Source organism: Antechinus flavipes, chromosome 1 (assembly GCF_016432865.1).
Source record: "Antechinus flavipes isolate AdamAnt ecotype Samford, QLD, Australia chromosome 1, AdamAnt_v2, whole genome shotgun sequence".
Taxonomy (NCBI): Eukaryota; Metazoa; Chordata; class Mammalia; order Dasyuromorphia; family Dasyuridae; genus Antechinus; species Antechinus flavipes.
In genome coordinates, this window is record NC_067398.1 from 617776961 (window position 1) to 617790011 (window position 13051).

Sequence of the window (13051 nt, forward strand, 5' to 3'; positions counted from 1 at the left end):
TCCTTGTAAAATGGGGATAATAATAGGACCTTCTGAACTTGAGTTCTTTTTTTGAGTTGCTGTATTTTCCAGAAATACTTGACCCAGAATATGAGGGAAGAAGCCCCTTTCCTCCTGAGCTGGCATAACACATGTTGTTTGCATCTCAAGCTGTCCAGCTGGGCTATGTGGCCTTGGGAGTCAAGATATATGCCAGACAGTCTGCTCTGGACTTGTGCATCTGAGGCAGACCATCCTGTCTTCACAGCCTAGCAGTTCCCTAGGGAAAAGAGTTCTTCTCTTTTGGGAGAGTTTTGTCATTTTCTTGACTCCAGGCCTGGTACTTCCTGTACCTAGCTGCTCCTTAATTTATATTATATTACATTATATGGTTATAATTATATATTGTAATTATTTATAGTGTTTTAATGTTTATAAAATACTTTGCACAAATAATTTCATTAGTTTTCCACAACTCTGTGAAGTCATTACTATAACTATTTCCACTTCATGGATAGGAAAGCAATACTCAGGTTAAATGTTCTTGTTCAGAGTCACACAGCCTGCTGTCACATAGCATCAAATCTTAACTGGAATAGAATCAGCACCTGGTGCTCACGGAAGGAGCCTGATGGCATTCAAAACCCCTTCAGCTGGAGAGGGATTGACTTCAACTGAGTAAACTGTCAGTGGCTTCAACATTAATTGATAATATTCTGTTAATAACACTTTGGAATTGTTCACCCTATCTCTCTAGGGTCATGTTATTACTAATCAATGTGAATCCATCAGCATGAGTAGTTGAGACGCACCCTAGTCATTGGTCTAGAAAAAGCATTCAAGGCATCATAAAACTCTTTAGATTGTTACTATCAGTTTAAAACTGAGTTTCATCTGCCTTCTTACTGAGTCAAGACTCTTGCATCTTTCTATGCTCACTTGTATTTGACTTTTGGTGGAATTGAATGCTGCCTTTTTAGAGATGGTTGAACTATTCTCCCTGGTAAACCCTGTGAAGCTCTCATTTTTCATTTAGCAGCTTCTGAATTTCCCCATCATTTTTGTCAAACCAGTCTTGTTTCTGACACAGATGAGCAAGTGCAGTGCTGCACACCAAATCTATGAAAGCTGCACACTCCTTTATTGCTCCACTCTTGCCAACCGTGTGTTGGCTCAATTTTCTCTTCAAGTTGGCCACAAACTGTTCTCACTCAGACAAATGCTCTAATCTGTTGACATTAATCCTTCTGGTAGTCATTTCTCTTTGGGGTCGCCACTTTTGTTGAGTTCAAATATCCAGCTTGGAGAGCATACGTCTATGATTAGTCCTGCACTCTGTGCCACACACTGCCTTGTCACTCTTACATTTCATCCTGTCTCTTCTCCTTACAATCACATAGTCTATTAAATGCCATTATTTACCCACAAGGGTACAGCTGTGAAGTTTTAATTGCATTTAGATAAATGGAAGATAGTATTGGTGATGCACCAGTAATGAGATGAAGTCCTCATAAGAGAAGTCCTCTTAGTTCAGGAGTAAGAGACCTTTGCTGTTGCTGTTTTTCTACTCCATTTCTTCCAAGGACTCCCTGCCATATCTAGTAGTCTGAGCCTATTCTAGTATTAAAGTTACCCAGAATTTTAATCTTGTCTTTTTTTGGTTCATTGATGATAAGGATATTTAGGTCTTCATGAAATTTTCCTTTGACCTCATCAAAGCTTGCTATGGTGGGAGCATACACACTGATAATGGTAGTATGGCATTTTCCTGTAAGTGATAATCACATTGTTATGAGCCTGCTTTGACTCCTTTTGGTAGGCATACAAGCCTGTTGACTAGGTTAGTTTTGAGTGCAAAACCTACATTAACTTCACATTGTTCCTTGTTACTATGGCCAGGTCTATTGGACTTTGTGTTGTCTATAAGTATGTGTGTGTACATGAAAATGTACTAGTGGTGAGTAGAATCATCTTTTCAGAAGTTTTTGTACATTTTTTGTTTCAACTGTAGGACCCTTCCTGCCATGGTAATCAGGCTGGGGTTGGAGAAGCAGATAATTTTTAGGGTACTTTTCTAGCTCTTTCCTTACATCATGAGATAAGCATTATAGTCCTTAACAGGCTGCTTTGACACTGACACCCAGGAAACTACTGAATCCTATTGCTGCTTCTAGTGAGATGATCATATAGCTTTGGCTACCTGTGTGCAGTGTTGTTACAGCTTCCAGTTTATCTGCACCTGCTGCTTTGTCACTTGTCTGTCACTACAGGACTTTGAGAGAGCTAAAAATGGTAAAGTCATATGGGTGAAGTCTTTTGATTCATGCATAAATTGGATTTAAGTGAAGTAGAGTTGTACAGAGTTGTTGGCCTTGCTCTCTCTTCCAGTCATCACAGTGCAGAAGCAAGACAGAATCCAAATTACTGGTGATGGCTTGAGATGTCTAACCAAGCTCTAAGCGCTCCACAGTGCCTGCTTCACCTGCCTTCATGGCTATTGGAACAAGTTGTTCTCATTTGTTGTGATCTGGGAGCTACCTGCCAGTGGCTGCTGGAGGTCTAACTCAGACCTGTAGAATGGCTCCCTTCATGTGAGCGGATGATGATTATACAAGGAGACTGAACGGCGGTTGCATTCTCTGACCTCTCTCTTCTTCCCTCTGCCTCCAATTTATTTCATTCCCAATCCATCTGCAAAGGCTGCTTTGCTACTCCTTCAAATTTATGATTCACAGCAATAGAGGCTCTCGGAGAATTGACCTGCCCCTTCACTTAGGCATGGTCCTTAATACTCATTCACCCATTCCACCAGGGGAAGGCTTTTACATGTTTGGGATAGACATGCTCTTAAGCCACTAATGGGTTTGAGACCCCTTGGTTGCCTTCAATCTGGTTTAACCCATGTGCTGGAATGACCAGTAGTATGGCCACCATGCAGGGTACTGCTTCTTGGAGCCACAGGTGAAAGTTAGTGGATCAGGTGCATACTAAAGGTGAAAAGCAGTCCTGAAAAGGGGATAAGTAGCTCTCATAACAAGAGACACTAGTCTTCCCTGAACACATCTTACACTAATGCACTATTAGTGGAATTGTAAACTCATCTAACCATTCTGGAGAGCAATTTGGAATTGTGTTCAAAGGGCTATAAAAGTGTGTATTCCTTTTGAATACAATACCAGTAGTACTTCTTTATCCCAAAGAAAAGGGAAAAGGACCTATTTGTACAAAAATATTTGTAGCAACTCTTTATGGTAGCAAAGAATTAGAAATTGAGTGGATACCCATCAATTGGGGAATGAATGGCTGAAGAATTGGTATATACTTGAAATAGAATTCTATTGAAGTATAAGAAATGATGAGCAGGGTGATTTCAAATAAATTTGAAAAGACTTAAATGAACTGATGCAAAGTGAAGTGAGTAAAACCAAGAGAACTTTGTACAGAATAATAGCAATATTGCAACAGTGATCAACTGATGAATGATTGAGCTATTCTCAGCAATATAATAGTCCAAAGTATTTCTGAAAGACTCATGCTAAAAAATGCTATCCACATTTCAAAGAAAGAAGTGATAGAGTTGAGTGCAGATTGAAGTGTATTATTTTTTGCTTTATATTTTCTTGGGTTTCTTTTTTTTTTTGGGGGGTCTTACGTCTTTCACAATATGACTAATATAGAAATATATTTTTCATGATTGCATGTATATAACCCATATCAAACTATTCACCATCTAAGGAAGGAATGAAGGATAAAGAGAACTTGGAATTTAACATTTAAAAAATGTTAAAAATTGTCTTAACATGTAATTGGGAAAAATATTAACAATAAAGTTTGCAAAAAAAAAAAGAGAAAAATCTATTTTAAACTGCAGGAAAGTAGGGGGAGGAAAATAAAAGGATGGCTATTAGGAGGGAGGGTAGATCAGGAGAGGTGGTTAAAAGCAAAATACTTTTACTGAGGGATAGGGTAAAAGGAGAGAGAGAAGGATAAATGGAGGGGAGGGGGAAACCAAATGGAGGGAAATACACAGAAATACAATATGAATGGGATGAACTCACCCATGATACAGAAGTGGATAGCAGAGTGGATTCACACACACACACACACATACACATACACACACACACACACACGGAGTAAAGGGAAGGGTTTGAAACAAAATCTGTTTTGCTTCAATTGAAGTAAAATAACAAACAAAAACGGGTAGTAGTCATGATCCAGGCATAGGCAAAGAAAAATTAGATCTAATTAAAAAAGAGAAACAGGGAAACTACATTTTGTTGAGTTATCACAGACAATGAATTAATATCAGTATTAAACATATATTTACCGAATTGTATAGCATCCAAATTCTTTTCTTTTTAGCATCCAGATTATTAAAGTTAAATAAATCATAAGAGAAAATAGACAGTAAAACTATAATAGTAGGGTACCTTAACTTTCCTCTCTCAGAACTAGATACATTTAACTAAAAATAATCAAGAGATTAAAGAGATGAACAGAATTTTAGAAAATTTAGTTATGACAAACTTCTTGAAAATGAATATAGAAAATAAAAATTAACGGATATAGAAAAAATATGCCTTATTTTCAGCAGTATGAGGCATCTACACAAAAACTCATATATTAGGGCATTAAAACCTAACAACCCAATTCAGAAAGAAGAAATAGTAAAAACATCTTTTTTAGATTATAATAAAATAAAATTAGATTTAATAAAAGGCTATTAAAACAGATTAAAATTAATATAACTAATCTACTCTTACAAAATGAGTGGGTCAAAGAAGAAATCATAGGAATGATTTCACTGACGAGAATAACAACATACTAAAAAAAATATATAGAATATATTGGTTTACTTCTGGTTGCATGTTTTTGAAGAGAAGAAAAAAATTACAACTCTATTTTATCTTGCAGCTGATACAGGTGATGATTACAATATGGAAAATTTGATGGCTGAATATATTGAAATGGATCGAGATATGAACCAGTATATAATGGCAGTTGAAGCTACATTAAATGAGGTATGTTTAATAGTTGTACTAGCCTACTTTATATTTCCTTCTTGTTTAAAAATCTCAAGTGACAGAAATTTGAAAATATTTCTGAATGAGGCAAGCCCAGTTAAACCTGAGATGATAAATTTGTATCTAATTCTGTTTCATCTTCTGTACCATATTATTTTGTTTGTGTGTTTTTGCTAAGGCATTTGGGATTGTGACTTGCCCAGGGTCACACAGTAGGAAGTATTAAGTATCTAAGGCCAGATTTGAATTTAGGTCTTCCTGACTTCAGAGCTGGTGCTTTAATCACTGACCCACCTAGTTGCCCCACATATTATTTTGTTTAAATGTGTTCAGACTATAATTATTCTAGTTCATTCCTGCTCCAAGAAGCAGTAGCCTGCATGGTGGCCATACATACCACTGGTCATTTCAGCACATGGGTTTGATTGATTGATTGATAAAAAAACAATTAAAGAAACAACTTCCTCCCAAATCTCAAACTTGATAATGATGTTCTTTGTTAGCTCTTCTTAAATATTTAACTCAGAATTAACTTGGTTACTCATTCTTTATTTTTAACTTTTATACATTCATTAGAAATTGAGGTAAAAATGTGAAGAATTTATGGTTGGCTTTAAAAATGTGAAAGGCTGACTTTTTTATATTTCTGGAAGTCAGAGTTAATTTTGTTGATTCTTAATGTCATAGGAACAACATATTTGGTAGTTAGGAACATAGCAATGTCCTATTCAATTCCATGTTAAGTAAGAAATAAGCAATCAGATTACAGTAATACTTCTCAGAAATCCTTTGTCCTCTGAGCAGTATAAGCTCCTCATTAAATTGATTTTATTTCACTTGTATAAAATAGTAATCTGTGCTTTTGGTTTCTTATTCGTTATTTTTTTGAGTGGGCACCTGAAAATACTCCATAAAGTAAACCCCACAGAAGTTGTGTTTTTTTTAGTAGCATAATATGTTAAGTTTTAAAATGCAAGTTAGTAAAAGTGTTTGTTACACAAACATATAAAAATACTGTACGCAGTAACAGCAAGATTATGTGATGATCAACTATGATAGATTTAGCTCTTCTGAGCAATATAATGATTCAAGACAGATCCAGCAGATTTGAGATAGAAAATGCCATCTATATCCAAAGAAGTAATTAAGGAGACTGAATGCAGCTCAAAGCATAGTATTTTCATTTTTGTTTGCTTTTTTTTCCTCCTGGTTTTTCCCTTTTGTTGCTTTTTCTTTTACAGCATGATTAATATGGAAATATGGTTTGAATGATTTGTACATTAGTCTATATAGGATTACTTGCTGTCTTGGGGAAGGGGGTGATAAAAGGAGGAAGAAAAAGATCTGGAGCTCAAAATTTTATAAGAATGAGTGCTGAAAACTATCTTTGCAGGGGAAGCTAAGTGGCGCAGTAGATAGAACACCATCCCTGAACTCAGGAGGACCTGAGTTCAAATCTGGCTTCAGACACTTAACACGTCCTAGCTGTGTGACCCTGGTCAAGTCACTTAACCTCAATTGCCTCAGCAAAAAAGAAAAAAAAAAAGAGAGAGAAAAGGAAAGAAAACTATCTTTCCCTGTAGTTGGAAAAATAAAATACTATTGAAATTTAAAAAAAATTTCATCCCTCCTCCCTTTTGCCTTTTTTTGCTCCTTTTATTAATAATATTACCTTTCACTCCTAAATATAGATTCCATTTGCAGTTTATCTTGGTGTACTTGTGATATTACCATCTATACCAGAAAATTCAAACACACATCAAAAATCGAAACCAGATTAAAATATAACTAGGAAATACTTAAAATAAAAATGCAACATAAATAATGCTAATATAATATATATTTACTAATACTAATATATGTGTAATGAATATGATGACTGTAGCAAAGCAGGGAAGATTATATAAATTTATACAGAGGGCTATGATCTGAACCAAGAAAACAACATAAATCATGGCTGCAATAATGCTATTGGAAAGAAGAACTATGAAACAAAAGAGATTGTTCAAAATTACAGAGAACAAACAAGGAAAGAGATAAGTGAAGACACTTCACTATCCACAAATATAGAACAATGTATGTTTTTTCAATGTGTTTATCAGTTTTGCTGGGGGGGAAGGGGTTCTTTGAAAATATTATTAGATGGTATTTTTTTGGGGGGGAGGAATAGGGATCAGAGGGGAAAATTATGGTATTGGTAAAATACTAAAATGGTATAATAAACATTATTTTTAATACAAAATCATTTGGCATTGGTTAAGAAATAAAGGAACAGTGAAATAGATTAGGAAAAAAACAGATTAATCACCTAGTATTTAGTAAATCTCAAGACCTTAGTGACTGTGGAAAGGATTCATTCAATAAAATCTGCTGGAAACCCTAAAAAAGCAGTGTGATAGAAATTAAGTATGGATAAATGATGTCAAACTGAAATAGAACTTCCTGAAAACTGCATATTGACTTAGAAAACCATTTAGTAAACATTTATTAATAACTTACTATGTGCCGGGCAGTATTCTAAAGTAGTGGGGATTCAAATAAGAAAAGGAAAGATCCTGTCCTCGAAGAGCTTACAATCTAATGAGAGAAACACTATATAAAAGGAAGTTAGAAGGGGCTGGGAGGACAAGAAAATATTTGGTGTGGAGCATGTTGGTGGTAAAGTTGAATCCAAAAAGTGCAGCTAATAAGAAATGAAAAGCTCTTTGGATTTCTGAGCATTCATATAGAGTTTTTAGGAGGGGGTTTTTGCTCTGCCCTTCAGTCATAATGATAGAGGCAACTGAGACTTCTGATGATAATGAATATCAAAGCTCAGGGAATTCCAATGATGAATTTTCCTGGGATTACTTGTACTGGGAATTGGGGCGGGGTGAACATAATGACAGTGGATAGGAATCCAAAGCTAATGGGAAATGAAGACTTCACTGGGTTTCTTAGCCATTTATATGTGGATGCTTTGGGAGGAGTTAGGAGTTTGGGGGAGGAATTAAGAGGGATTGTTAGGAGCATTTAGTTTATTTTATACCAGACTAAATTCCTTCTGTTTATTATAACAAAATAATGGAGGAGATGGAGGGAGAAAGGGGGGGGGGATTGAGAGAGAAGGACAAGAGAGTGGGGAGAAGGAAGGAGAGAGACAGAGACAAAGAATGAACAGGAGGAAGGGGAGGAGGGAGTAAACTCTCCAAACTATTTTCCATTGAACTGGAATAATGGTCAAGCTACTCTTCTGGCAGATTTTTTTTCTTTTCTTTTCTTTTTTTTTAATAGTTTTTTATTGACAAAACATATGCATGGGTAATTTTTCAACATTGATCCTTGCAAAACTTTCTGTTCCAACTTTTCCCCTCCTTCCTTCCTCCCCCTCCCTCCCCTCCCCAGACAGCAGGCAGTCCCATATATATTAAATATGTTAAAGTATATATTAAATACAATATATGTATACATATTTATACAGTTATCTTGCTGCACAAGAAAAATCAGATTTAGAAAGAATGTAAAAATAACCTGAGAAGAAAAACAAAAATGCAATCAAACAATAACAGAAAGAGTGGAAATGTTATGTTATGGTCCACACTCATTTCCCAGTGTTCTTTCACTGGGTGTAGCTGGTTCTCTTCATTACTGATCAATTGGAACAGATATGGATCCTCTCATCGTTGAAGAAAGCCACTTCCATCAGAATACATTCTCATATAGTATTGTTGTTGAAGTATATAATGATCTCCTGGTTCTGCTCATCTCACTTAGCATCAGTTCATGTAAGTCTCTCCAAGTCTCTCTGTATTCATCCTGCTGGTCATTTCTTACAGAACAATAAAATTCCATAACATTCATATACCACAATTTACTCGGCCATTTTCCAGTTGATGGGCATCCACTCACTTTCCAGTTTCTAGCCACTACAAAAAGGGCTGCCTGGCAGATTTCTAGATGTAACATCAAAAGGATGATTTTTAACTATCAAGAAAAGGAAAGTAATGGTAAAGAACTAGTGTGTTTATCAAGTGTTGATCATATCAGAATACCTTTAATTCCTTTTTTTATGGTATTACCTATAGATATATTGAGAATGTTTTATAAAGTTTACCTAGATTTTAGTGAAATCTATCTTTGTTAATAGATAGAAAAATGTTTAATTCTTTAAAAATATACATATATATAATTTTATCTGAACCTGTAATTTCTTAATTGAATGTAAATCTCAGTGACAAAAGTTGCTTTGTAATTCATACCTCATAATTCGAGAAAATTGCCTAGAGCAAGTTAATATACCTTCCCAAGGTTACAGTAAGTACTGTTTGTGTGGTGACTTGAACTCTGGTCTTCCAAACTGTAAGGCCAAGTTTCTCTATGCGATATATATCATTCTGTTGCTCTCATGGTCTTTGCCTGTGACCCTGCAAGGGTTATTCTCTTTTTTTTTTTTTTTTAATTTTTATTTAATAATTACTTTATATTGACAGAATCCATGCCAAGGTAATTTTTTTTACAACATTATTGCAAGGGTTATTCTCAATGGGTCTGTAGTCACACATCATTTCTGTACCTTCAGTTGCAATAAGTCTGGTAACAATTCTTTTAGTGCTCTCCAGGTTCTCTTTTATTTTCTTTTTGCTTGCCTTATGCTTTAGCTTCCTCTTAGCTATATGTTCTTTCCTTTCCAGCCCACATGTCATTTTATTCAGCAGAAGCAAAAACAAGAATGGAATAATACTTAAACTCACTGCTGTTAGTCAATATGACCCTGTCCTTTCAGCACTATCTTAACCCTTTGTTCTTGTTCTTTACCCCATTATAGCATAAAAATCTTTTTGATGTATATTGTGTTCCTGAGCAAACCCATGTCATTCTGAGCTTTAATATTAATACTATTCTTATAGACTATCTAGATTTTGCTATTCCTTCTCAGTTACCTACACTTTGATCCAACCTTATTCTGTGCCATTATTATTATACTAAGTTGGTGTATAAGTTTCTTTCCAATCCACCTGAGTTTCCTTAAATAAATTCCCCTTTTCCTTAATAAATATCTTTTGTTCTAACTATATTGTTACTGAGTCTGTGCCCCAAAATGACCAAAGAAAGATGGAAACTGTATACATATACAAAAATATAGTTAGCAGATCTTTTCATAGAGGCCAGAAACTTGAGAGTGTCCTGTTAAGTCATAGCTAAACAAATTATGATATGAGAATGAACAGAATAATTTTATTTCATAAAATGATGTTGAAATGGACAATTTCAAAGGAAACTGGGAAGACAGACCTCTATGAACTGATGAGGAGCACAGTAAGAAGAACTAGGTAAACAATTAATAAGATAACTTTATAGAGGAAAAAACATTTAAAAGATTTTTAAAACTCTGATCAATGCAATGATAAACCTTGAGTCCAGAAGACTGAAGATGAAACATGGAACTAACTCCTTGTCAGAGAAGTAATTGATTTAATATGCACAGAGTGACATACATTTTTGGGCATGAGAATTATGAAACTCTGTTTTGCTGAACTATGTTTATGATAGTTTTTTTTTCCTTGTTTAAATGAACGAGGGTCAAGGGCAAGGACAGATTAAATACACACAGAAATAAGCAATCTTTTAAATAAGAGAAATAAAATTCTGATGCCAAAGAAAACACAAAAAGTTATAACTCTAATATAGCCTAGCTTCTTAAAACTGATTTAGGACTCTTTAGGGGGGCTTGAAACTACATGTGGAGGTCACGAAATTATGATTTATATCAGTAAATGTTCGGTTTGTATATCTATATGTCCTGAATTATGTAAAAATTTCTTCAGTGAAAAGGGATCGTAAGTGCAAAAAAGTTTTAAAAATCTGCTATAGAGGATATTCCAGTGATGTTTAGTGGCAGTTTTTGATATGCAGAAGTTTAAATTTTTCAAAGACCATTCAAACCAACTAAATTTAGTTGTACTGGATTGCATGCAAAAGTGCAGTTGAAAATGAAGAAGCCTATAACTCAGAAAAGAAAGACCTTCAGAAGGAATGGGAAGGTGGAATAAGTCACCTACTACAGTATGGCACAGGTTTCTTGGTAATGGAAGATTACCAGTAAAGATGACCATTTTAAAACAAAGTAAAGCAGCTGTTGATATGAAAAGAATTTGTCAGATCAAAAGAAATGCAAATACTGGAGTACTGAAGATTTAGAAAAGTGTTGTTTTTTTGGTTAAAACTTTTTCACTGAAGGGAGGATTGATGTCTGAACAAGTATTAGTAAGTCAATAAGAATTGATTTTCTATAAACTACCCAGAAAAATGTTTGGGGGATTTTTCTTTTACTTCCATTAACTTAGAACTTTTTTCCCCATTGAGGAAAGAAGAACTTTGAGAAAGAATAGATTTACTGAGAAAAAGCAGAAATTCCCAAATATTTTTACTTCCTTGCAACTCTTTATTGTTACCAGAGTTTAAGGAATTTATCCTAAAGACAGAAAGAGATTAACAGGCTTCCCTACTCTGGTAACTGATTTAAACCCCATTGAAAACATAAGCTGTTACCAAGATGCCACTGGGAAAAATGGACTGTTTGTAAAAAGGTAATTTTCTATCTAATGTAATAAAAGTGTGGCTCCATCATGAAGTATTAAAGATTGTCAAAATTTTGTGATTTGATTGTTTAGGTAAAATGAGTGTTTTAGCAGAAATAGGACATATTTCATTTTAATAGATTTTAAAGCTATAAAACACTTTAAGGTCTATTATTACAAGCCAGTAAACATAAAGAAAAATAATAAAATAAACATGCATTAAACATTTGGTGTGTGCTAGACACTGAGCTAAATATTTTGATCCTCACAATAACACTAGATGCTATTATCCTTGTTTTAGAATTAAGGAAACTTGAGTGTTGGAAGTGTTGAGTGAATGGTTACTGATTGATTTTGAATCTAAAAACAAGTGATATTGTCATAGTTATAGCATCATAGTTAGACAATTAGAAGTGACCTTAGAAGCTATCCAATTCAAACTACTCATTTTGCAAGTTTGAAAAAGTGACCCAGAGAATAGAAATGACTTTCTGAGGGCCACACAGGTGGGATACTACAGAGGACCTCTAATTCTAGTACAACAGTATGAATTATAGATCATCTTGATGGAAAGAAGAAATGCATAAGTTCAGGCAACAAGTCAAAATGCTGGCCCAAAGTCATGATCTAGCAATAAAATAAAATTCTATTGTTTAGACTAAAATACTCTCTGTTCTTCTTCTTCTTTTTTAATAAGAGCTTTTTTTCCCAAAATATTGAAAATATTTTCCAGTTTTCAACATTCCCCCTTACAAAACCTTGTATTCCAAAATTTTCTTCCTCCTTTCTCCTCACCCTTTCCTCTAGACAGCAAATAATCCAATATATGTTAAACATGTCCAATTCTTTTGTGTGTGTGTGTGTGTGTGTGTGTGTGTGTGTATTATATATATATATATAATGATTCTTACAAGGTACTAAGTGGAATTGATAGAGACAATAATTATCTAATTTATCATTGTTCAGTAGGATTGATCTGCTCTTACAAGGAGATGTTATAGGCCAGAACTTGAAACAAGGTACTAAGTGGAATTGAAGAGACAATGGTTAAATCTAATTTGGCATTGATTTAATCCTACAACAAATAATGGTTTCCTAGTGATGTAATGATTGGCATGTACTCATTGTGCAGTATATAAGCAGAAGCTCTTAGGGCCAGACACAGAAGCCCACAAACCCACTCTCGGAGGCAGAGTCAGATTCATTCCAACTTCCACCCCTGTGCTGGCTGGAGATTCATGGAAGAGAGGCTGAAGCTGGCAGAGACAAAGGACTAGCGGCAAAAGCTCTCAGAACCCAGGAGAGAGATAGGCCTCTAAGAAAGCTAACCAGGCTATTTTGAAGGAGACAATAAAGGATCTCAACTTGGAGTTCATTTGGCTGCATTTGGGGTGATTACACTGAGCTGAAATGAAGGCTGCCTCTAGAAGCCCCCCAAGAAACCTGCTCCCAGAGAACATTATATTTTAGAGAATAATATTACACACA

The 13051-nt window shown here is 34.9% G+C and overlaps 1 protein-coding gene across 1 annotated transcript in view; it reads left to right on the forward strand.

The window, feature by feature from the left end:
• Positions 1-13051, forward strand: part of NSMCE2 (NSE2 (MMS21) homolog, SMC5-SMC6 complex SUMO ligase) — a 253075-nt gene that overhangs the window by 37751 nt on the left and 202273 nt on the right. Inside the window, exon 3 of the mRNA XM_051971083.1 lies at positions 4897-5003. Within this exon, the coding sequence (XP_051827043.1) occupies positions 4897-5003 (107 nt within the window). The remainder of the gene's footprint in view (positions 1-4896; positions 5004-13051) is intronic.